The sequence below is a fragment of the Chiloscyllium plagiosum genome, unplaced genomic scaffold (assembly GCF_037043375.1).
Source record: "Chiloscyllium plagiosum isolate Xiang-an unplaced genomic scaffold, Cpla_swu_hap1 HiC_scaffold_3, whole genome shotgun sequence".
Taxonomy (NCBI): Eukaryota; Metazoa; Chordata; class Chondrichthyes; order Orectolobiformes; family Hemiscylliidae; genus Chiloscyllium; species Chiloscyllium plagiosum.
Window position 1 is genome coordinate 104,644,644 of NW_028270141.1, and position 26,765 is coordinate 104,671,408.

The 26,765-nt window shown below is 38.1% G+C and overlaps 1 protein-coding gene across 4 annotated transcripts in view; it reads left to right on the top strand.

Annotated features, from left to right (window-relative positions):
* rngtt (RNA guanylyltransferase and 5'-phosphatase) overlaps window positions 1–26,765 on the top strand; it is a 419,390-nt gene that overhangs the window by 42,160 nt on the left and 350,465 nt on the right. For all 4 annotated transcript variants that reach the window (XM_043686797.2, XM_087982269.1, XM_087982267.1 and 1 more), the window contains exons 4-8: window positions 3,570–3,658; window positions 10,427–10,502; window positions 13,036–13,285; window positions 13,916–14,025; window positions 19,847–19,948. In XM_043686797.2, coding sequence (XP_043542732.1) covers window positions 3,570–3,658; window positions 10,427–10,502; window positions 13,036–13,285; window positions 13,916–14,025; window positions 19,847–19,948 — 627 coding nt within the window. The remainder of the gene's footprint in view (window positions 1–3,569; window positions 3,659–10,426; window positions 10,503–13,035; window positions 13,286–13,915; window positions 14,026–19,846; window positions 19,949–26,765) is intronic.

The following is a 26,765-nucleotide window of genomic DNA, read 5'->3' on the forward strand; positions in this document are numbered from 1 at the left end:
TGGAAATTCCATAACTTTACAGTTCTGTAAACTTTAGCAAAAGTTTGCAGTGTGATGCAACTAAAAATCTCCCGCTCACCACCCCGGCCAATGCATTTTGACAGGAATAAAGGCGCTTAATATTACTTAAGTAGTTAAATCTGCAGTGTAGAGGGAGTTTAGAGTCCTTATATATAGGTTATAAAACTACCATACAGGTTGAGTGGGTTTGGAAAATGGATTGTTGGCCTTTTGTGTCAATAGATATGGAATAGAAAAATAGGGAAATCTTGCTAAAATTTCCAGAGACTAGTTAGACCTCACCCAGAATAATGTGGACCATTTTTTAGACTCCTTATCTAAGGAGAAACATACTGAGATTGGAGGTAGTCTTGAGTGTATTTACTCAGTTGATCTGGGCTTGGATCATCTTGTGTAGAAAAGTAGGTTAGTTTAGATCTATACTCATTGTAGTTTAGAAGAATGAACCTTAGGATTTTTAGCAGGGTAAATATGAATAGGTTCTTTCCCTATGTGGGGGCGTTTAGAATCAGAGGGTATAAACTCAGAATCAAGGGTTGCCTGTTTAGGACCGGGATGAGAAGGAATTTCTTCTCTGAGGATAGTGAATCTGTGAATTTTTTTTAATGCAAAATACTACAGAGAATGGGAAAGTCACAGCAGAATTAAATGTATTCAAGGCTGAGATAGATTATTAATCTGTAACAGAACCAAAGGTTAAGAGGAAAAATGTTGAGTTGAGGATTAGAAGATCAGCCATTATGTTGTTGAATGATGGAGCAGAATAGCTAGACGCGATGGCCTCCTACTTCCCCTATGTCTTAAGGTCTTACAATTGCTGAATCTTTCATTAACAACATTCTGGGATTACCATTGACCAGAAACTGAACTGGAAGAGCCATATATATACTGTGACTACAACACAAGGTCAGAGGCGAGGAATTCTGCAACAAATAACTCATTCTTGACTGTCCAAAGCCTGTCTGAGGCACAGGTAAAGTTGAGATAGAATGCTCCCTCTTTGCCTGGGTGTATGCAGCTGAAAAAGCAATTAAGAAGCTTGAAGCTTTCTAGGACAATGCAGCCAGGCTTGATTGGCACCCCATCCACTTCAACATTCACTCACACCACGATTAATGTACAGTGGTAGCAGTGTGCACCACCTGCAAAGTATACTGCAGCATTTCACTAAAAGACTCCTTAGACAACACTACGCTCATCTGCTCCCTCTCCTTCCTTGAAAAACAAGCTTAGCTTTAGTAAAGGCTACCTCCATCCTAAACTGCAATTTTGTTTGTGTTACTTCACTGTTGGTCGGGTTAGAATCCTGGAACTGCCTTCCTAGCAAAAAACCCATATACTACAATAGTTCAAGAAGGCAGTTCACAGCCATCTTCTCAAGGGCAATTAGGACAGTCAGTCATCATCAGTTACTTGCTAACGACCATAATTGTCTACCTCAGAACTTTTATGTTATTCGTGATTGATTCTTTGGGTCCTTATATGGCTGATGAACCCAATCGTAGACCCACATCTCTGACCACAGATTTGGCAGGTGTTCCGGGAATTGGCCCTTGACTTTGAGATCACTGGGATTCCTTTCTTTATTGTTCCCAAATATTGGCCGAATTAACATTGTTCACAGCTGTACACAAACAAATAAAAATAAATCTGCTTACAACACGGTTTCTGGTTCTGGGCATCAGATTCTGTGAAGGATGTGATGACATTAGAAAAGTTTCAGTGAAGATTTCTGGGAATGACCGCAGATATGCAGAATTTCACTTATCCAGATGGATTAGTGAAACTGGGAGCTCTTTTACTTGGGGAAGAAAAGATTTGAGAAGATTTGATAGAGATGTTCAAAACCGTTACAGATCTGGCAGAGTAGAACAGAGTAGAAAATTAGAAATTGCTCCTATTGATGGAAGGGTTGAGAACCATAGGACACCAATTTGGCTAAGTCACAAAAGAACCAATGGCAATATGAAGAGAACCATCAACAGCAGTTAGAATCTGGAATGTAATAGCTGAGATCCTGATGGAAGCATATTGAATTGTGGCTTTCAAACAGGAATTTATTCAGCATTTGAAGAGAAAATATTTTGAATGCGTACAGGGCAAGGAGTGTACTTTAATACCCATTCAGTTGCTGTTTCAGAGACCTGGCACAGAAACATCAGGCCAAATTGGCTCCTTTTGAGCAGTAATGATTGAGTATTTAAACAGAACAGTTATTTAACCAATATTTAAATTAAGGAGTGAAGCATTTATATTAAGTGGCTAATCTTTGGCAGCTTCACACAATTTCTAATTGCCTTCAGTGGAACTGTTCAAAATTTGTCACATTTAAAATTATTTGCTCAACGTTAAGTTGAATGCTAATAATGTTAAGTTCCCTAAAACAGTGAATTGGGGTGGCTATCGGTCTTGTATGGCCTGATTTCAGTCGCAGGCCTTAAAAATCTCAAGCCCAGATGTTGCATCTGAACTTTTTCTTTTCTGAAAGTTTGGATGAATACCTGAGTGAGGAGACTGTATCCATACATGGACACTGGAGTTAGCAGAAATCACTCTGAATCTTTTGCTAGTTATTTATTTAAATATTATTTCATGTGTAAAATTTTGCTACCCATATCCCAGCATGCCACATGTCTCATATCTCTTCATCCCTGAGCTCACTGATTCTCAGTTGTGCACTGTGTTGATTCTCAGTTGTACACTGCGTTGATTTTAAAATTCTCATCCTTGATTCCAAATCCCTTGTTTGGCCTCATCCGTGTAACCTCTTAATACTCTGCAGCCCTTTGAATTTTTGTTCCTCCAATTCTGATTTCATGCACAAGCTTGATTTTAATCGTTTCATTATTGGCAGCTATGTCTTCGGCAGTCAACGACTTTAATCTGAGATATTCCTTCCCTAAACTGTCTCTCATGCCTGTTAATAGTAAACTCTTTGCTCCTATTAAAGAAAAGTTACACATTTGGTCAGAAATGTTTGGTCATGTGCACTGATATTATCTGGTATGTCTGTGAGTCAAATTCTGTTTTGTAACACTTCTACTATGTTAAAGCTGTGATATAAATGCATGTTGTTAAAGTTAACAACTTCTTAATGTGTAATACACTCTGATTGACACTAGATGTCAGGCTCTATCTATCCAACATACATTCTGTGAACTAATTCTGTTGTACAATAAACTTAGTTGCAATGTTTATAAGTATAGCTCAATACATTCTAATCTTAAATTGCCATTCATCTTTTGTTATAATCCAGCCTTATTTTGTTAATAAATTGAAATCTTTTTGTACTTTCCAAAATGTATTGTTCCAATCTAGTGTTAGCTGATATACCTGAACCTAGTAAGTTGAGGAAACCTTTTAATAAATATGTAATGTTCCTTATTATAAATCTGTAACTAAAATCTGTTAAGCTGAAAGTACAATTGATTCGGCGACACATGAACTTGGTTAACATTTACTGTTTGCAAAAACTAAAAGCTGTCTTGGGTTTGAACAGTTGTCATTGTGATGTGTATATGACTAGATTTTGATTTTATTTTGTTTAGACATGCTGAGTGCCCCACCGAGGAGGTAACAAACATGTTCATTCGTTTGTGTGAGCATTTCATAATGCAGCACCCCATGGAATTAATAGGTATGTATGGGGAACAACATAGTTTGTTTTGATTTTGAAATTCTATTACAATATTACCTTTTACTATTCTACGATCTTACATCATTTGGAGGGAAAAATCTAAACAGTAAGTCCAGAAGTATGAGGAATGTACAGACTATAGTTGACTTATTTTACATTATAGAAACATAGAATTGGCTGAATATTGTTGCCATTGAAGAGACCTTGGTAAAATTGAGCATGACTGGGAGCTTGTAGGATCTTCAAATTGTTAAAAGGAGAGCAACAATGTTAATAATTTACAGTAGTGGTAAAGGGGAGCTTTATAACTTAAGTCATTGGGAAGAAGTAAGTGGAATTATGAAACACCATTTGTCACAGCTTGCCAATTAGAGATTGAAATTTCCAATAAATCCCAATTAGTGATCCAGATCTCAGTGTTGCCTCCAATTCTAAATATAAACAATAATTGTATATAATCTTCATATTCTTCAATGAAAAAATAACACTACATCCAATGATTGATGACAATGAAAAGCATGATAAATTGTAAAATAGGAAGCAGGAAGCTGCAACAGACCACTGAGACTTGGCAAACAAGGCAGATATGTGGAAGTCTGGATCATCCACTTCAGGTCTGAAAAGCAATTTTTTTTAATGGCAAGAATCTAGGAGGTGTGGCTAAATCAATGCACTAAAGGCTACTTTACTAAGTAATCAAAAATGAATGGAGCGTTAAATGGTGCTTTACTTATGTGGAGTTCTGTTCAGACTCCATTTGAAGTACTGCAATCTGTTTTAGGCACAAAATCGAGGAAAAATTATATTGGTATTTCAAGAGGTGTAGTGGAAATGTGTCAGGATATTGCCTGTAATTAGAGGATTAATTATGAATATAATTTACATTTATAGATTTACAAGTTGAGGGATGACTTTATGAAGATGCTTTATAATAACCAAATTATTCAACATGGTTGATGCAAGCAGTTACCTCTGGTAGTGGAGTCCAGAACAATGGTACAAAATTAGAGCTGGGTCACTTAAGAGAGAGAGAGAGCAGTTTTTGATGCACAAAGTAATAGAAACCTATAACTTGCTTTCTTAAAAGTGTATGGACGGACGAATTGAAAATTTCCAAGACTTAGACTGATTTATAGATATTAATTAGATAAATGTATAAATATACAATCAGCAATGACTGGTAAATTGAATGATGTAAAATCAGCCCTGCTGCAACTGTGTTGGGAAGATATAAGGCCTGCTTGCTGTTCCTTTGTTCCTCATTCCAATTAAGTTCTTGTTAATGCTGCTTTGTAATCATCTTTTTGGAGCTGAATGAAGCAAATGTCTGTAAGTTTGCCTTTTTTTTGTTGCACCATACCTGGCATTTGTAGAGTTTTCTCCAGTTGAATTACAGTATTTTAATTTTCTGTATTCTATTTCCCTCTTCACCTACAATAGTAGGTGGAAAGTACCACTGTATAAATCTTCCACATATTTTATTTCCATGAAACTTGAATGACCTGCTACTTGCTTTCAACAACCTAAAATAGTTTGTGATAACATTTGTGTGTACTTTCTGTGCAAACTACTGCCAACTCGTTGTGGGTGGAAATATTATATCAAGTATATATGTTTTCTGTCGTGTATTGGATAAAAAGCTGTGGAGTTGTGAATGAGGGGTGAAGAGGGAAAACATATAAATGTTACATAAAATACATCATTCATCACTTGTTGAATAATAAAATTATCATATTGCCTAGCTGTATGGACACCATTTTTTGAAGCCAGCTTATTAAAGTTTGGGGACCTATTTTGTACTTATTATAGTGTTATTATTTAGCATAGCTTTTGCTGTGGAAATGCTAATAAATTCACTTAAATTACCTCGAGATGGCCTCTTTGTAGTGTTGCCAATTGGTTCTGACTGGGAAGGCAACACAGTCAGCTACTTGTATAAGTATATTATTACCACTTTAAATATTTTTGATGGGTAGATCTTTGATGAATGCAGACTGGCAGTATATTTAAACTTGTACTTTTGAATGTGTTCTGGTTCCTTTGCTATGACTCTGGTATAGCTTCCACATTAAAATAAAGCAATCGGCGAAAGAGCGGTGGTTCACTTGTAATTTGGGAAGTTAGTTAGCTCAGTTGGCTGGATAGCTGGTCTGCAATGCAGTGTGACAGCAACAGTGTGACTTCAGTACTCACACCATCTGAGATTACCGTAAAGGGTTTTCATTCTCAGTTTCTCTCTCCAAACATGAGGCATGGTGACCCTCTGGTTAAATCATTAATTCTGTAATGAGAGCTGCCCTATGGTCCATTAGAAATGGGAAGGTTCACTGGTGATAGCCCTGTATTTGGTAGTATTTGTAACTCCTCAGATACTAAAATAATCGTGCATGCATCAGGACTTGAAAAGCACTTAGATTTGGGCTAAGAGGTGGCCACAGTCATTCACTGTAAAAGAGGGAATCTAACCATTTTCCCATAATAGTTAATATTATCAAAGCTGAATTGCCCATCATTAACATCTTGACCATAAGACAGTAGCAGAAGTAAGCCATTTATTCCATTGAATCTGCTGTGCCATTCAGAGAGATCATGGCTGATCTGATAATCCTCATCTCCCCATAGCCCTGGATCCTTTTATTTAACATTTAAGTAATTTAAGTGCTTTATTCCTGATGAAGGGCTTTTGCCCGAAACGTCGATTGTACTGCTCCTGGGATGCTGCCTGAACTGCTGTGCTCTTCCAGCACCACTAATCCAGAATTTAAAAATCTGTCTATCCTAGCCTTGAATATATTGAACAGCCCAGCCTTGACATCCGTCTGTGGTAAAGACCTCTGCAGATTCACCTCCCTCTGAGAGTAGTGCTCATCACTATTTTAAATATTTGATCCCCTATTCTGGAATTGTGCCTCTGGTCCTAGATTTTCCCACAAGGGGAAATAACTTGTCCACGTCTACCCTGTCAAATTCGCCGAAAAGACTTTTCTTTGCTATAATCATCTAGACAGTGTATTCAAAAAGAACGGGTACCCAATGAACACAGTCTGCCGATTTCTCAGCAACACACCCAAACAAGAAGACAAAAGACGTCCAGAAACCCTAGCCACTCTCCCCTACATCAAAGACATCTCGGAAATGACTGCTAGACTACTCAGACCCTTTGGCATCATGGTGGCCCACAAACCCACCAACACTCTAAAACAGCAGCTAATGAATGTGAAAGACCCTATGCAGACAACAAGCAAAACTAATGTAATTTACAAAATATCTTGCAAAAACTGTAACAAACACTACATCGGTCAAACAGGCAGATAACTAGCCACCAGGGTACATGAACATCAACTATCCACAAAAAGACATGACCTTCTCTCTCTAGTAACTTTACATACAGATGAGAAAGGACACCACTTTGACTGGGACAACACATCCATCCTAGGACAAGCCAAACAGTGACACTCGTGAGAGTTCCTAGTAGCATGGCATTCTAACTGGAACTCTATCAACAAACACATTGACTTGGATCCCATTTACCACCCCCTGAGAAAAACAACAGGAAATGACATCACCAACCCAAGGGAACCTAAACACATAAAAAACGGACCATACCACCAGTGCTTCACGGGAGGCTCACTGATGATGTTACTTAGTATGATGACGAAACGTCTGAAAACGAACCTTTCAGCTCAGCGAGCAAACTTGCATCCATACTGGAGCTTCTTTCCTAACAGCACTGTGGGTAAGCCTATACCACATGGACTTCGCAAGGTTCAAGAGGCAACTTATCCCAACTTCCTGAGGCACATTGTTGTTATGCAATAAATGCTGGCCTTACTAGCAACCCTGATATTTCATAAATAAACCAAATGCACACTATTTCATCAATTGCCAGTAAACTCAATCACTGTCCAGCTAGAATGTGTATGGCTATTGAGTGTGGACATGACTGGGTGTGATCATGTTTTCCTATTATGAATCTTCAGAAGGGATGGATTGCAGGAGAAAGAATGCAGATGTCAATATCCATGTCCAATATCCATGCCTACATTTTTTTAACTTCATAGAAATCTAAATAGAACCTTGACTAATGCTTGCTTCTCTGCCATGAGGATAATGAAATCTGACTAATATTCATTTTTCAATGTGCTGTGAACTATCTAAAGCACTGCAGCATGACTATTTATCTTGCATGGTATAAGAATCCTTTTGCTGTATATTGAGCTCTACTTTTTTTTAAACTTGCCTTTTGTTGTTGAGATAATATATCCATATGAAGCAAGATTTGTACGACTGAATGTGTAGAAACCTATATAGAAGCTTATTCTTCGAAGAAAAATGCAAAGTGGTTGAAAGCTTGGTAATTTCTCTTTCTTGTAGAGATACACTGTTGGAAACTGTCAAAGTATTTTCATGCTAGGAAGGAAGAGGACTTTGCAAAGAAACAGAGATGCCTATTACTAAGACAGATGACAATTTTTACAGTGACTGTCTGACACTTTCCAGCTGAGTGATCGATAACATCAATAGAAATCTGTTGGAAAGACATCTTGGCTGTTGCCACAGAAACAACAGAATTGGCATTCACCATCCCTGAATGTGTTTTATGTTGGATATCTTAAGTACATTTTGAGCTATCTTAATATATAAAAGTATATTAACCCATGTTGAATTAGTATTATATATTGACCTGTGGTGTTGAAGGCACTGAAGCGCGAGCACATATTCTGTTTAATATTCAGTTCAAACAACATTTTTGGGGAAAACTATTTGCCTTGCCTTGTTCTCACTATGCCTTCTTCCTACTGTCTCCTTTTCTCACACTGCCTTCTCTCAGTCCGTCTTTTTCTCTGTTATGCTTTTTCCTCATCAGTTTTCTACCTGCCTGTCCTGCCCTTAGCCTGCCTCACCCAAAGCTTCTTTTTAACTTGCTTGCTCTCTGTTTCATCCGACTCCTTTACTCTCTTGCGCCATTCGCTTCACCTGGACGGCAATGTGTCTCAGTGGCTAGCACTGCTGCCTCACAGCAACAGGGGAAGGTCGATTCCACCCTCAAGTGACTGTGCACACTTCATACAGGCATTCTTCCCATGTCTGTGTGGGTTTCCTACAGGTGCTCCGTTTCCTCTCTCAGTCCAAAGATGTGCAGGCAAGGTGGATTAGTCACGGGAAATGCGGGGTTTACAGGGATTGGATAAGCGGGGTGGGTCTGGCTGGGATTCTGTTTGGAGAGTTGGTGTGGACTTGATGGGCTGAATGACCTGCTTCCATGCTGTATTGATTCTATGATTCTTTGTTGCTTGTTTCCTGCCTTCTGCCTCTCGATTCCTGCTTTCCCCCACCCACCTGCCCTACTCTGTGTGTCTTTAGATTTTTGTTGCCCAACCCCCACCCCATTAGGTTTAAAATGTGTTCTGAGCTTTGGATTTGTATTTTATTTCTGTTGAAGATGTTATCAGCACAATGTTGATGTTGAAGGGAAATTGATCATTTCGTGTTGTGGTAGAAACTATTTTCCTTTTTAAGTGCTCTGTTATGCTGTGGAATGAAAATGACAGTCACAAATCTTGGTTTTAATATCATTTTTGTACACGTATTTGCCGAAGACAAACAACTGCAACAAAATATAAATCCTAATTATTCGCTACCACTAGTTAATAGTAGACAAATTATTCCTTATCTTGATGACCAGTGAGCTGATAACAAAAAATAATTTAATCCCATTAGTAATTATGATCACTATGAATTATGATCACTAAATACTCAGTAAAGGTAACTTTTAAATGTTTTTCTTTAAAATGCTTTGCTATCTTTATGCTCTGTATAAAGGCTTATGCATTAGGCTGAGAGATTACTGGATAGGTAAAATTGCTATTTTTTTTATTCACTGGTTTCTTTATATTTCCTACCTTACTCTCCCAATATTCTTCCTTTCTTTAGGAGAGCTATGTGAAAGGGAATTGCCCAATTCTTAGTGAAATTTCTCAGATTAAGGCTGTATAATGACTTCTTGCAACATTTTTGTTTCCAGTTTCTATTTATGTTTCCTGGTTTACAATATAAGTCGTGACTTCACATATTTTGATTATGCCCTGACTTCTTTACATTTTATTTTGTTTACACTAATGTTCTCCTTTTCTTGGAGTGTGAATCCATGAATAATAAGGTATAAAGTTAAAAATCACACAACATCAGGTTGTCGTCTGACAGGTTTATTTGGAAGCACTGGTTTTTGGAGTGCTGCTCTTTCCACAATGTTGTCACAACCACCTGATGAAGGAGCAGTGCTCAGAAAGCTAGTGCTTCCAAATAAACCTGGTGGACTCCTACCTGGTGTTGTGAGATTTTGTACACTCCAGTCCAACATTCCAAATCATGAATAATGATCACTGCCTCGTATCTCTGGTGGCTTGTCTTCACTTATTTAGTATTAGCAGATTTTACGATTGTGGGCATTGCGAAGAAATGCCATCCGGTCCTTGTACAAAGATCACCGCATGTGAGTTCCCAACAGAGAAATTGGCAGTTAAACCTTGGCTGATTATTCTTATCCTTGTCATGCAGGTGGCATAGATCTATTTAGCACCTGTGCAGCATTCTAAGCTGAGATCTGCTACCTGCTGCCCATTGGATCCACCACTGGACTGTTTGAAGAACTGTGTTTTACTTGGGCAAATATCTAAATTTTGTTCATGTACTGAAAAGCTTTACAAATGGAGGTTTCAACAAAGAAAATAAATTCTTTCTTTTTTAATATAAATCTGTGTTTTGCAGGAGTACACTGTACCCATGGCTTCAATCGAACTGGATTCCTTATTTGTGCTTACTTGGTGGAGAAGATGGATTGGAGGTAGTTGAGTTTCATAATTTGGAATACATTTTAAATTATCAACAGATCTATGCAAAAGAAGTTTCCTTATTCATGAAAGCTCTCAATTTTCTGGGTGACTCCTCGCAAGTGTTTGCATGTATTTTGTTTCTTTTTATATGCCACAGTTCAAACGTTTCTAAAAGGAGAGCATTGCTTTTCGTCTTTCACTAGTCAGGACTGGAACATAGAAACAGACAGACTTGGAAGGTCAACACCAATTTGTACAGCGTGAGAAGAGATTAGGTCATCATTGGTAGGGACTTGCAGCAGGAACAGTTAACTGTCGATCTTGTTTCTCGGTCCAGGTAGACTTCAATTGATCAGGAGGATGAAGCTGAGACTGGCAGTCTCCATGAACCTTTCACAGTTAAAAAAGTACAATATATGTGCAAATTCTTTGTGTCTACATTAAACAGGGATCTGTGTGTTAATGTGCTTCATGCCAAACACATCCAAATGAAACTGAGAGCCCAATTGCCAATCTTATATTAGATTCTGATGTAACTTTTAGCACAGGCATTTTCACTACATGTTGTCCAATAGCAGAATTGCATCTAATGTTGGACATGGTGATCTGAGGCTTGTGGGTATGAGCTTGTTGAGCACAGTCAGATGCTGTTCACTGCAAATGGTAAATGGTATGTTTAATACAGTCTGCTATTGGTTTGGATATACGGCCTACATAACTGATGTGGCAAAATGCTGATAAGTCCCTGATAAAAAGGGTTTAAATCTTCGGATTTAAAGGAGGTCATTACAGATATAGTTGATGCATTGATAGTAATGTTCCAAGAATCCATAGATTCTGGAAAAGTTCCAGAGGATTGGAAAACTGCTAATGTAGCAGCCTTTTTCAAAAAAAAATGGAGACAAAACCAAGGAACTGTAGACCATTTTTTAAACGTCTGTTGTTGGGTGGATGTTGCAATCTTTTCTAAAAGATGTTATAACAGAGCATTTAGAAACTCATAATATATTCAAGTGAAGTCAGTGTGGCTTCGTGAAGGGGAAATCATGCCTGATGAATTTACTGTACTTTTGAGGAGGTAATAAGCATGATAGATAAAGGGTAACCAGTAGATGTAATATATTTGGATTTCCTGAACGCATTTGATAAGGAACAGCTCCTAATGCATCTTGAGAAATAACCCATTGTGTTGGTGGTGGTGTAATATCATTGAGAGAGGATGGGCTAGTTTGATAGAAGATAGGGTTGGGATAAAAGGAGCAATTTCATGCTGACAACCTGTAACTTGTGGACTGTAACAGGGATCCACGTTGGAGCCACAATTATTTACAATATGTAGTAGTAACATGGATGTGGAAAATGAATGTATTATTGCCAAGTTTGTGGGTGATACTAAGCTAGGTGGCAAGGAAAGTAAGGAGGATGACACAAGGAGTCTATAGAGAGATCTAAATGGTTTGTAAATAGTAAAAAGCCTTATTATTTTGTGTTCCAATTCTTCTTCCCTTAAAACTTTATTTGAATTCCTTCCTCAGTTTGTGCAGTAATAGATTGATACCAGAGTTTGTACTTGTGGCTGTTTTAGAAAAAAAAATTAAATGAAATGAATTCTGTTAAAACATGTCTGGTAAGATTTGCAAACAAAAAATGCCTTTATAGTCACCTCTGTGTGGAATAATACCTAATGTTTCAAAATAACTGCTGCAAGATAAAGCTTTCTACTCAAAAGTTAGATACTTTGGAGTTTTATAAATGTATTATGCCAATTTTAGACATTGTGCAATTTGGGGCACAAAATAAGTTTTCATTTTTTTGAACTCACATTGGGGGCTACTTTTGATTGTTGGGCGGTGCATTTTACTCTCTCTAAATCCCCACATTAACTGATGCAGTCATGCAGTAGCGTTACTTTCTGTGTTTGTGGTGACGTATAAGTTATTGGAACTTACACAGAATTCTGAATTAGAAGAAATCATCAATATCCTCAATTATTAACCATGTTTTAATTTAAAGCCATGTGGCCGAAGGCAAATATTAATTTTCTACATTCTTTTTGAAAATAATTGCCAGATACCTATACAGCATAAAAGGCATTAGGCTAACCACACATAACTCAAATTGGTGAAGTCGCATTGAATGCGTTTCCGACACATCTTCACAAAATTGGATGATATTAAACAGACAGTTATAATCCTTTTAAATGCAACTCCGACCTCAATCTCAGATATAAACTTAGTACCAGTTGACTGTTTACTACAATAGAAATTTCTACAGTATTCCTTCTTGGTTAGCTGTGAAACAAATGAAGTCTTAAACACAGGATACCACATTGATTTGTGAGTAAATCATTACCTTAGTGATATCAAGTATTCTAGCTGTGTGTTCCTTTGTTGTCAGGAATTTTGGAGAATGAGATCAACACTCGTTCTAATTTATGAAGATCTTTTAGAGCGTGATGGGATTGAAATTTGGTTGCAAGTTGATTTATTTTAAGCTCACTGTCTTACACAAGACAAGTGACTGTTGTACTTTTTCGTTATTTAGTATTGAAGCAGCTGTTGCTACTTTTGCTCAGGCCAGACCTCCTGGCATTTATAAAGGGGAATACCTGCAAGAGCTTTTTAGTCGCTATGGTGAGGTTGAAGATGCTCCTCCTCCACCAGAAAGACCAGATTGGTGCTTTGAGGATGACGATGAAAATGTTGACGATGACGGATGTAGGATCAGTAAAGACTCGGAACCTGGGTCTTCAGGTTACAACCCATGCAAAAGGAGGAAAGAGCGAATTAAATTGGTAAGAATCTGATTGCAAGGATTTGGAGAGGAGTATTAAGGCCAATCAAAATTAGATTTATCCATTAATAATGCTTACATCTCTATAATTTGTTAGATATTTTCTCCATTATTGATTATAGCCCTACTAAATTAATCAATAAGTTTGAAGTTTGATTTAAACAGGTGAAATCCGAGTAGAAGAAAACCTAGATTAAGAAAATAGATTTTAGCTCATCAAGATCATCCATTTTCCACTTGGAGTTTGTATCTTAACTGCTACAGAAACTGTTGGTTGCTTGAGTGGTTTGTATATCTTATTCGTTCATCCAAGGTAAATGGGCCAAAATGGTAGACAAACTGCCTTTTCATTATTGATGAATGAACATTAAATGCAGCTCAATATTGCAAAAATGACCCCTATCAGTAGTTCTAATCTAAACAATACATCAGTTAGGTAAAGGATTGGTTAAATCTGACCCTTCTCAGCCTCCATCTCCAATCTTGTGTAACGTAGAACTCATAAAATTAGATTGTGTTCTAGTAGATGCCTTGAAAAGTTTATGTAAAATGGGGTAAAATTAATCTAATCCAACTGGCAGGAATCTGATAAGATTAATTTGAGCAATTTCTTGTTTAATTTTGTCAAAAGGGAGCAATTTTTCTGGAAGGCTTGCATGTTAAAGGAGTGATGCAAATGACAATTCCATCCAAGTTATCAGAGATCCAAAGAAAATGTCAGCAGTACTGTGGATGGGAAAGGTGAGTGACTTTCTTTTGTGGACAACTTTATCTATTGTGGAATAAAAACATGAAATACTGAAAATTCATAGCAGGTCTAATAGCATATATGGAGAGAAGCAGAGTTACCTACTTCTAAATTAAGGTCACAGATTCTCTGTTTAGCTCTGTTGCTGTCAACTGTTTCTGTTTTTAATTTCAGATTGCCAGCATCTCTATTTTGCTTTTGTATTTCATGTACCCCTGAATTAGTGAGCTTTCCCTCTGGCATTAATGATCCAGATAAATAGTTTTGTTTCAATTGTTTGTAATTAATCTGTTACTATGATTGTTTGAAGTTTTCATTACGTAAGTATTCACCATTTAAAAATCACTGGTGAGGAATTATTTCATGGAACCTCTATGACCAAGCAATGTCTTAGACTGCAGTCCACTTGCAAGGAAGCTCTTTGCAAAAACCTTTGTGTTAGTTAGGAGATTGTGTTTTTTGCACTTGCTCAATCAAGAAATGTTCAACAGTATTAGCCATTATAATTACTGTCTAGATTATCGGTCATGGTTGCATGTGGAAAATGTATAAACTATTGTTTAATAGACTGAGGTGACAATAGAAATAAAATAGTAAATGTATCAATATAAAACTATTCAGAAGCTTCAATTGCATCTTTGGAGGTAGCAGGGCTAATGTTTTAGGTAGTGATAACCTTTCATTGGAAATGAAGAAAGATAGAAACAACTTGAGTTTTGATAAAGTGGAAAGGGGGAGGCTTTGGAAGAACAAAGAGGAAGGTCCATGATAGGTTGAAGGCAGAAGAGAACGTTTAATGTCAAAATGTTTCTTCATACAGAAACCAAAGGGGATTGTAATGGATAATGTAACAAAACAAAGGATATGTTCAGTGGACATGTGAACAGCTGTGTGAATACAATGTGATGGAAAGAGAAACAAGTGAGGCAAAACCAAACTAACCATTTGCACCTCTTATGGGCACCACAAATTAAAAACAAAAAAAAATACACATGCTGGATATCTGACATTAAAACAAATGCTTGAAGTACTTTGGCTTGTGAACAACTATGGGAAGAGAACCAGCATTACTTTTTGAATTGAATATAACATATTCAACGCTATGGGCTTTTCGAAATCGAGTGCCTTTGAAATGGGGAATTGGGGTTGGAAGAACAAAAGGCTATGTCTGGGTTTGGGTAGAAAGGATGAGAGATTAAATGACACTGAACATACCATGGAACAAAAGGGAAAGGGAACATTTAAAAAATCATTCATGGGATATGGGTGTCACTAGCTAAACAAGCATGCATTATCAATCCATAATTGTCTAGAGGGCAATTCAGAGTGAACCACAGTGCTATGGGTCTGGAGTCACATGTAGGCCAGACAGGGTAGAGATGATAGATTCCATTCCCTAAAGGACATTAATGAACCATTTAGGTTTTTCTTGAGAATTGACAGTGACTTTGTAGTCATCATTAGATTATTATATCCAGATTTTTATTGAATTCGAATTCCCCCACCTGCAGGATTCAATACCCAGGTATCCAAAACATTATCTGGGTCTCTGGTTTAATAGACTAGCGATAACACCACTGGGCCATCGCCTACCTGGTTGTAGTAATGGTTGAAGTAAAGAAAGAAAGCACCAATTTCAGGCAATGGGCTCTGGACCCCATTTTGGTTATTTTTTTTGGCTATTAGCCAACTGAAATCTAGTTTTTCATGTTCCTCTTGTTTTCAGCCAGAGCTGTTAATTATGCTACCAATCACACTCACTTAGGACCAATGCTTTGTTACTTTACTATGACTATTACCATTCCTATTGCTATTTGTTACATGACATTTTATCATTTGATCTCCCCTACTCTCTGTTCTATCCCACATCTTCCTTTTTGTTCTTCCTTTCACCACCCAAAAGACCTGAAGAAACGGTTGTTTTATTCTCCCTTCCAAAATGAACAACTTTGCATTTTCCTACATTATAATTTTTGCCGCCACTTATTTAACCTTTTAGAATCTCTCTGTAAACTGTTTGTGTTCGTCTCGCAATCTGTCTTAACACAGATCATCTGTGTCATCTGCAAATTTGGCTAGAGTGCATTCACTTCCTTCTTCCAAGTTCTAATTATTTATTGTAAACAATTGTCCCACTACTGATCTCTGTGAACCCATTGGTCATAGATAACGTATCTGAAAATTAACCTCTAACCTATTCACCATTTCCTGCCTGTAGCCAGTTGTCTATCAATGCACAGTCCTACTCCAACACAGTGGGCTCTTATGATGTAACCTTTTGTGAGGTACCTTGTCAGGTTCCTTCTGGAACTCCAAATACAACACCTCTACTGGTTCCCCTCTATCGATTTTGAGAGTTCCTCGAAAAACTCTTTTAAAAAAAAAAGTCAGACACATTTCCCCTCTTATGAAACCATGCTGACTTTGCTTGATTTAGATTATGATTTTTCAAGTGTTTTGTTATTACTTCCTTGATAGTTGATTCCAGTGCTTTTCTAACATTTATCATTTAGCTGATCAGCTTATTGTTACTTGCTTTGTCTTTCCTTCCCTTCTAAGTAGTTTTCCTATCCTTTGGTAATTCTTGAGCATCCAAGAAGTTTAGGAAATTTATGACCACTGTCAGTGTAGCTACCTGTTTTAAGGTCCTAAGATGCAAACCATTAGGATCAGAGGACTTGCATGTCTTTAGCCACATTAGTTTGTCCAGTCCTACTTCTCTAGAGATGATAATGGTAGTCAATCCTTCCCCCATATTCTTCAGTATTTAAGGGATATTGCAGTATCTTACACTTAACTGGTGCAAAAGATCTGTTTTAACTGCTCTGCCATTTCCTTGTCATGGTGTCATATGGAATGGAAACAAATTCTTCAGTCCAACTCGTCTACGATGAACAGACATCACGATGTGACCTAGTCCTGTTTGCTAGCATTTGACCCATGTTCCTCCTAATCCTTCCTGTTCATATACCCATTCAGGTGCCTTTTAAATGTTATAACTGTATCAGCCTCCACCACTTCCTCTGGCTGCTCGTTCCATACATGCACCACCTTTTGTGTGAAATGTTACTGCTCAGGTCCCTTTTAAATGTTTCTCCTCTTACCTTAAACCTATACTGTCTAGTTTTGGATTCCTCCGCTGTAGGAAAATACCTTGTCTATTCATCCTATTCATACACTCTTGATTTTATGAACCTCGCTAAGGTCGCCCCTCAGCCTCTGATGCCCCAGGGGAGAAAATTCCAGCCCATTCAGCCTCTTCCTATAACTCAAACCTTCTCGTTTTGGCAATATCCTTGTAAATCCTTTCTGCACCCTCTCAGGTTTAACAAGATCCTCCCTATAGAAGGGCAACCAGAATTGTACCCAATATTCTAAAAGCGGCTTCACCAATGATTCTGTCCTGCTACAACATGACATCCTAATGCTTCTACTCAGTGTTCTGACCAAGAAAGGCAAGTGTGCCACGCGACTTTCATCACCCTGTCTATCTGCGATTCCAGTTTCAAGGAGCAATACACCTGCACCATTAGGTGTCTTTGTTTGGCGACACTCCCCACAGCCCTACCATTTATTGTATAAGTTCTGCCCTGGTTTGCTGTACCAAAATGCAATACCTGTCACTCTTCAGCCTGCTTAAACCTGGAATTTTATGATTTTGAGATGAGAATGCGAAAAATTGAGCCCTAGTTGTTCCAGAATCTAGTCTCCCTCGATTCATTTCCTAAGGGAGTTTATATTAGAGAGTGGTGCTGGAAAAGCACAGCAGGTCAGGTAGCATCTGAGGAGCAGGACAATTGACGTTTTGGGCAAAAGCCCTTCATCAGGAATAGAGCCTTGGAGCCTCCAGGGTGGAGAGATGTCGACGATCTGCATAATTCTGTTTTTTGGCTAGAGTTTTAAGCATTTATGGAATGTGGTTGTCACTGGCTTGACCAGCTTTTATTATCCATCCCTAATTGCCCAGATGGCAGTTAAAAGTCAGCCACATTGCTGAGAGTCTGGAGTTGCATATAGGTCAGAACTGTTGAAGGTCGCAGATTTCCTTCCTTAGTGATCAGAAATGGGTTTTTTACAATGATAATAACATGATGGCCATTTAGTTTTGCTTTTTCATTGTAGATTTTTTAAAATTCAGAATTCACCATCTACCATGATGGCAAGGTTCCCTTTGCTTTATTTCTTTCTCTACTCTTTAGTGTTGTACCAGATAGCTTAAGTGTAGCCATTCGTGCCCCATTTGGACGTAGATTTTGTTTTCTTATTTTACCCATTATACCCTTTAACTTTTGTACCATGCAACCTTTTGTTATTTAATCTCTTCTGTCCTCCACTTTATCGCAGAACTTTTTTGTTGTTCATTTAGATTCTCCCTCCTTCACCTTACTCAAAACACAATACACTTTTCACTTTAATATAAGCAAAATATGCAGATGATGGAAACCTGAAAGAAATGCTGAAGAAACTCAACCTTTATGGTGAGAGGAACAGAGTTAATGTTTCGAGTCTGATGTGACTCTTCTTCAGAACTTCTTTCCTCAGTTTTGATGAAGGGTGATTACAACTTGAAATGTTTGTCATCATTTACTGACAAAAAAAGCTGCAGATGCTGGAATCCAAAGTAGACATGCAGGAGGCTGGAACAACACAGCAAGCCAGGCAGCATCAGCAGATGGAGAAGCCAACGTTTTGCGTGACTATCTGACCTGCTGAGTGTTTCCAGTATTTTCTGTTTTTATTTCAGATTTCTAGTATCTGCAGTATTTTGCCTTTGTAAGATAATAAAGACGGTCTAACTGCACTATGTTGGGTAAAGTTTTTAGTTACTATCTAATTGATTTAAAAGGGGTGTCGGTAATTTATGTACAGGGGAACCTCGATTATCCAAACGAGATGGATGAGCGCTATTTTGTTCAGACAATCGATTATTTGGTTAATCGCTTAAATGCGGAGTTTTAAAATTCTGCTTTCCATTCAGGAGACTGCAGAAGTACACAGCGTGTGAGACCCCCCAACCCCCACACCCAACCCCGTCCAACACTGCCCCCAACCTCCAACATCACCCCCCAACACCTCCCCCCGCCCCCAACCCTGTCCAACACCACCTCCTGCCCCCCAACCCTGTCCAACACCCCCCCGCCCCCCAACCATATCCAGCTCCTCCCCCTGTCCCCCCAACCCTGTCCAACACCTCCCCCCACCCCCTAGCCCAGTCCAACCCTCCCCCTGCCACCCAACCCCATCGAACATCGACTCCCCCCCCTCCCCCCCCCCCCCCCCCCCTGTCCAGCTCTGCCCCTGGGTACACCCATCTGTAGAACTCCAGAGAAAGTGTGGGGAGAGAGGGCAGGAGGTCAGTCATTTGGAGACAGTGCCTGTTTAATCACTGTAAACGAAAGACGAGATCACTGTTGGAAACACATCTTTGACGTAATGTTTCTATCGGGACCTCGAGATCTCCTTTGGATAATCTGATTTTCGGATAATGTATTCGAATAATCGAGGTTCTTCTGTACAGAGATATGTACTTGTTTAACTTGTTGTCCAAATTGTTAGTTTGCTTTTCATTATGCTAATAATGAGAACTGTTTGAAATGGTGGAAAATTTGAATTTCTGTTGCTTTTTTTTCCTCTATAACATACACCATCTAAGGAGCGAAATGTAATCCTGAAGTGGTGGATCTTTGACACACTGAGAATGGCCTTTAAGAATGAATTATACTTAAGGTGTTGCTTCCCAAGATCAAACTGTAAGATGCATATGTTTGGCATTTTTTTTCTATCTGTCTGGTAATAGAACTTCTGTTAATCCAGGGCAGGATTTCCTGGAGCCCAGCCTGTTTCTATGGACAAACAGAATATTAAATTTCTCGAACAAAAGCCATATAAAGTCAGCTGGAAAGCAGATGGGGTACGGTGAGTATTTGTTTGCTTTGAGATTTTCAAATCATTTGGATTTGAAACCATAACTTGCTGTTCTTTTTTGCTTATAGGTTCCATATCATTGTAACAATATGAAGAGCCATTGCAATATCTTGAACATTTTAATTGTCTTGCAAGCATTGCATGTTATATTTTAAATTTATTTAGAGTATTAAAAATAACTTATTCTGGTGTTGACTATTTCTTAATTCAACTAATCTTTATTATGACCAATTGAAGAGGGATAGGATGTCTCTCCTCTTTTCCCAATCTTTGTTTGCCCTCACCAGGCTCTTTTGGGGAAAAAAAAGGATATGCTTGTTAATTCAGTGAATGCTTAAGTTTATATGTTGTGACAATATAAGATCCAGATAGACGTGTTTCCTTCTGAAACAAAGACAGAAATTGCTGGAAAAGCTCAGCAGGTCTGGAAGCATCTGTGAAGAGAAATTGGAGTTAACATTTCTGGTCTGGTGTCTGTTTCTGAGGAAGAGTCACCGGACCCGAAACATTAACTCTGATTTCTCTTCACAGATGCTACTGAGGTTTTCCAGCAATTTCTATTTTTGTTTCTGATTTACAACATCCGCAGTTCTTTCGGTTTTTATTTGAGTTTCCTTTTGAAAGTTTGTAAAAATGAACATGATTTTTTTTTAATTTCATTTAACCTGGTTTAAGATAATAAAATGATCTAACTTAGAGTCTTGAAGTTCTTACAGATGCTCCAAGTTCAAGCGCAAATAGTCTACCTTCCCACTTTGTAATCTTAAGAAATTTAAAGGGTATAGAACTTTTGAAGGTTGATGTGACTGATATTAGACATTTTACTGAGTGAGGCATCATGGCAGTTAAAAGAGGTATGGATGGTTTATCTGTTATTTTGAAGCTGGCTGCTGTGTTGTTATTGTTAAAATTTCTATTGGTGGCATATGGTAAGTTTTTAAAAAAACACAGGGTTTGAAACTTGCAAGTTGTTTGGAGAGTGACCAGCACATGGTTGAAAATTCTTTAGTGTCAAATGTTTGTGTCAGTTTGCAAAGAAAATAAACACAGCGTTAGCTGGTTTGTCACATTGCCCATGCATCTACCTCTAAATAATGTGGTGTAATGTTTAGGTGTCTGGCTTATTTGATCAAGGGTTACTGGACTTGAAATGTTAACCCTACTTTTCTCTCCACAGATGCTGTAAGACTTGCTGGATTTCCTCAGCCCTTTGGTTTTTTTTCGCCTCCTTGATAAGATTATATCCAGACTTAATCCAATCATAGCCAGAATACCATTGTCTAAGTGATTATGTTTAACAGTTTATATCCACCCAGTTGAATATCCAGCTGTCTGGATGCTTTGCAGATGGTTTAGGAGATGGGCCCAATTGATAGTCTTTCAAGGCAGTTGTTTCTGGTGAAGATTTGTAGATAAGTATGTGCCATTTAATGGCCTTGGAGTATAGATACAGTGTAGAGGCATAATAAGGTATAGTGATTAAGTCACTTGAATGTGGCTTTAGTCTTTCTTAATATTGTGTTAGTGGTTTCCATCCAGCAAATTTATAAAGTCATTTTTCAAAAAAACATGGTTTTACTTCACATTACATATAGGTAAGAAGAAAAAAAATTACCAAGCAGAAATTAGTAACTAAGTAAAAAACAACTAATCTTGCTCTAAAAGTTAATTAATCCACTCAATGTTCTCAGGTGTTCTTTTCTGATTTTCTTGATATTGTTCTTTCCTCAGCTAACTGACTATAAAATATTAAATGGAAAACATTGTTATGAAATCAACCTAGCTTTCTTCTGGGTGAAGTGCATGACCACTTTTCTTTCCTGGCAAGCCTAATTTTCATGGATGTGGATACTGGGATAAGAGGCCGCATAAAAGGCCCAGCAATCCTTAAAGGGCACTCCAGCTAGGTAATCTGGTGTGAAAATTTGGAGTCAAGGAATCCAGTATGTGCCCCATGAAAGGAGAGCTAACAGAACTGTGGGTGGTGAAGAGTTTGTTACAAAGGCAGTTGGAAGCAGTTGAAGGGGGATTTAGGAATTCTGGAAAAATGGTAACCTGAGAAAGATAACACTCTGGATGGTATCCAGGAATCCTGAGAAAGAGAGGTCACAGGAAAGATTAGATTAGATTAGATTAGATTCCCTACAGTGTGGAAACAGGTCCTTCGGCCCAACAAATCCACACCGACTCTCTGAAAAAGCATCCAGGTGTTGTGAGGAAACAGCAAAGAGACCAGAAGAAAGCAAGGACATGCCAAATGTAACAGAAATGAGTAAGAAAGGAAGAATCTTCCACATTTCTGTGTGGCAATCACTGACCGAAGAACTGAAGAAGAGGTTCTCAGCAGTGGATTGGTGCTAATGCAGACTCCATGTTAACAGGGATGGGAGAAGGGGTGGTGGGGAGGAGATGAGCAAGTGTTTAAGCAATCCCAAGTTGAAATGATGTTGGAGGTAGTTAAGGAGTAGAGTCCTGGAGTGAAGAGTGAAAGCCTTTTGAAGGAAGATCAGAGCATTAATGAAGCTTTTGTGACTTAGTCAGCCATCTAATATGTAGTTCATTGTGCTTGACCACAGTTTGCTGATTAATTTTTCGCTGTCATTGATTGTCGATGTTAGAGTGTCAGTTAGAATATTGCTTAATTATAGAATAATTCACATTTAGCCCTTTTGGCATAAGGTAGATATTGGAAGCTATTCTACATTTTTGACTTGATATTGTAAAGTTAAAGTTTGTTAATAAGGATGTGGAATTCCCAAACTTCAAATAAATTTTAAACCAAAGTTTACTGATCTGTAATCATAACCGAATTTGGTTCTGGGTCAGGATTCTTAGAAGCACAGTTATTGAGTCATAGAGTCATGCAGCATGGAAACAGACCCTTCTGTCCAACTCATCCATGCCGACCAAGTTTCCCCAAACCAGACCAGTTCCACTTGCCTGCGTTTGGCCCATATCTTATTCATGTACCTATCGAAACATTTTTTAAATGTTGTAATTATGCCTGCATCTACTACTTCCTCTGGAAGTTCATTCCACATATGAACCATCCTCTATGTGAAAAAGTTGCCCCTCAGGTCCCTTTTAAATCTTTCTCCTCTCATCTTAAAAATATGCTCCCTAGTTTTGAACTCCCCCACCTTAGGGAAAGGACATTTGCAATTCATCTTATCTGTGCCCCTCATGATTTTATAAACCTTTATAAGATTACCCTTCAACTTCCTACACTCTGGTGAGAAAAGTCCAAGCCTATCCAGCCTCTCCTTATGTCTCTACAGTTCCAGCAACATCCTGTTAAATCTTTTCTGAACTCTCATCAATTTAATATTCTTCCTATAGCATGGTGAGCAGAACTGTACACAGCACTCCAAAAATGGTTTCACTAAAATATTATATAATCTCAACATAACACCCCCAACTTCTATACTCAATTGTCTAAGCAATAAAGGGAAGCCTCCCACTTGCCAGTTGTCCCTTTACCTGCAAATCAACTGCAATCAATTTTTGAAAGTTTCTTGAGAAGGAGTAATTTGAAAGTCAGTGTGCGCAAGTTATAATTGCTGTGGGAAAACATTTTGGGTGCAGGACAAGTCTGAAGGAGAATCCAATGGTAATGGAGTGATTGGGTTGGGGAAGCAGAAGTGGGCCAGTCTTGACGGACAACAGAATAGTTCTGTTTACTGGCAAAGAATATGGCTTAAAAATGAGAAATTTTGGCATATTTTATTTCTGGATGCATTAAATTTGAAGCAAATTGCATTCTTGTGTTTTACTGCTGACTGAAAGTGCCCTGAAGACGAGCATAAATAGCCCAATAATAGCAGTGAAAGGTAGAGGAGGTATTTGACATCTGGTCCAGAGACATGATCTTGATTCTATGATAACTGGTCATCACATTTGCCTATACTCAATGGTTATGTTTCACCAGATCTTAATTATTATTGGCTGTCATTGCAAAACATGATGGCCATTGCCTTGTAGAATTAGCTTCATACTGTTTTCAGAACAGCATGGATTAATCTATGACCTAAATCATTTTTTGCCTTTAGTCTAAAGGCGTAAAATATAATCGAGGAATGGAAGGATGCAGAGAATGGTCTCAATTTTGCTCTTGGCAGTGAAAGAATTACTCCTGCATCTAATTGCCTGCAGAATCTTTGCAAGGTTGGCGGGAGAAGCTTATACTAATCAGATGCCTGTTCCAATGTAATGCCTTCTATAGAGGTATTTCTGAGTGAAGCAAGAAATAACTGGGGTCTTTAGCAATCTGATTGGATTATTAATCTGAGGTGTTCAGTGTTGAAAGCTGAAAGGAAAATGTCAGGAAATAAAAAATTGCTTTCCATTCTAATGCAGACAAGAAGCAAAAACGTGAGGTATGTGTGTGAGAGATAAAAGAAAAGATTGGAAAAAATCTAGATAATAGTGGTATTGTTTTTCTTTGAACATGAGACTTGTAAAACAAGGTAGTGCCATGAAGGTTATTCCATAGTAATTATCACACATTGCAGCTTTTCAAACATCTTTCCTAAATGTGGCAACTTAACAATTTCATCTTTTAGTGCACAACTAGTAGGCAATTACATACCAGTTCCATTTGGTACATATCTATATAACAGGGTTTCTTGACAGCACCTTTTGAATGTCTGTGTTCAACTGTGCATGTGCAAGCACCAGAAAATAGAAATTTAATCTTGTAGTAATGACATGGTCATGGCAATAGTCTTGCTATTCATATTGTAACAGCACTCATGATTTTGTTTATTGTTTGAATTGTGGACTTCCTTTTCAAAAAGGAAAAAGTCAGCGCTTAATTTGCATTTAATGTTTTGCTTGGAATTTCCAATTCGGGTTATGTTTGATAGGGGAGAAATGTTTGAAGTAAAAATTCCAGTGATAGCAATCTGACGATTGTGGTTTTACAGCTGCCAGAGGAAATGGTGGAGGCTGATACAATTGCAGCCTTTTAAAAGGCATCAGGATGGCTATATGAATAAGAAGTGCTTGGAAGGATATGGGCCGGGTGTTGGTAGGTGGGACTGGATTGGGTTGGGATATCTGGACAAATTGGTCTGAAGGGTCTGTTTCCGTGATATACATCTCTATGATTCTGTGACCAATCTTGCATTTGGGGAATCTGATCAAAATGATATTAACTGCTTTAAAATTGTTCAGTTTTAATTAGAAAAATAATCAATGTTGGTAATCTGTGATCCTGAATCTTCTGGCTAGTAGAAATGGCAAGTTTTACAAAATGTGTGCCCTTCCAGTGGGTATATGAAAATCTAATTTGATGGATGACTTTTTTTGCTCACAAGTCCCCTGTTGCTGCTGTTAAGTGATTGCCAGTTGATTGTTTCGTCTGTTATCTGAGATTCTATGTATTTTTACTTTTTTTTTCTGGCAAGGTTACAATGACCCTGGTGCAGATATTGCAACACTCTACAGTTATATACCTGCTAACATTTCTGTGGGAATTGCTTTGGCCATTTCCACTGAGTAGAAATCAGGTACCAACCTTCAGTCCCTTCTTGTAACCATGTATGTCTTCTTTGTATGTCCAGGATTATGTTTGAATTGTCACTGAAAACATGTTTGGTGTACTTTGTGATGAGGAGGCTGGGTGAGCAGAAAAGTTAATGTATTTCTAGAACGATGGAGAGATTGGGTAGCTATGTCTGTTGCTCTAAAGTGGGAGAGACAAACCATTTCTGAGTAGCCTCTGTTTTCCTGAGATTTTACTGCTGATTATAGCACATCTTCTTGCTCAACCACTGAAGATTGTTTAAGTTAATGTTTTTACCCTCATGTTAGTCTGTTTGTCCGCAAACAGTATAGCTAAAAATCTAATGAATATATCTTGGGGAAGTCGATGGCCTACTGGTATTAATCACTAGACTATTAATCCAGCGACCCAGGTAATGATCAGGGAACCTGTGTTCAAATCCCACCATAGCAGATGATGGAGTTTGAATTCAATAAAAATCTGGAATCAAGAGCCTAATGGTGACCATGAAACTATTGCCGATCGCTCATTTGTTAATGTTCTTTTGTCGCTTTTGGGCAATTAAGGATGGGCAATAAATGCAGCTTGGCCAGCAATGGCCACATGAACGAACAAAAATAAAGAAAACTTGGTACAAAGATGATCTAAGGAAGAAATAAATTTTGGTGAGAATGTGGATTTGGGATGCAAATGCTAGAATTTAAGAATCTGTTAATATTGGGAGTCAGGACAAATGATTTTTTTTCTTTCATTATGTTTTGGGTTGTATTATTTATTGGTCAGCACACTTAGAAATGTTGCATTATAGTGAAAAGTGAAAGCTGGGGTCCAAGCACTGATCCTTGTGCTACCCCACAAGTCACTGCCTACCACTCAGAAAAAGTTTCATTTATTCGCACAGTTTCTTATCTGTCGACCAATTCTTGATACATGCCAATATCTTACCCCCTAGGTGCTTTAACTTTTCCCACTAACTGCTTATGAAGTACTATTATCAAAAATCTTCTGCAAAATCCAAAATACACCATATTCATTGGTTCTGCTTTGCCAACTAGTTAGATTTTCAAAAAAACTCCAGATTTCTTAAAGTCTTTGTTAAATATGATTTGTTCTTCATAAACTCCTGCTGGCTTTGTCCAATTCTGTTAATTGGAGATAGTGAGAACTGCAGATCCTGGAGAGTCAGAGTGGATAGAGAGTTGAGCTGGAAAAAGCACAGCAAGTCAAGCAGCATCAGAGGAGAAGGGGTTCGATGTTTCACGTCGGTGCCTTCATCAGGACTAGGGGAAGGGAAGGGGGCTG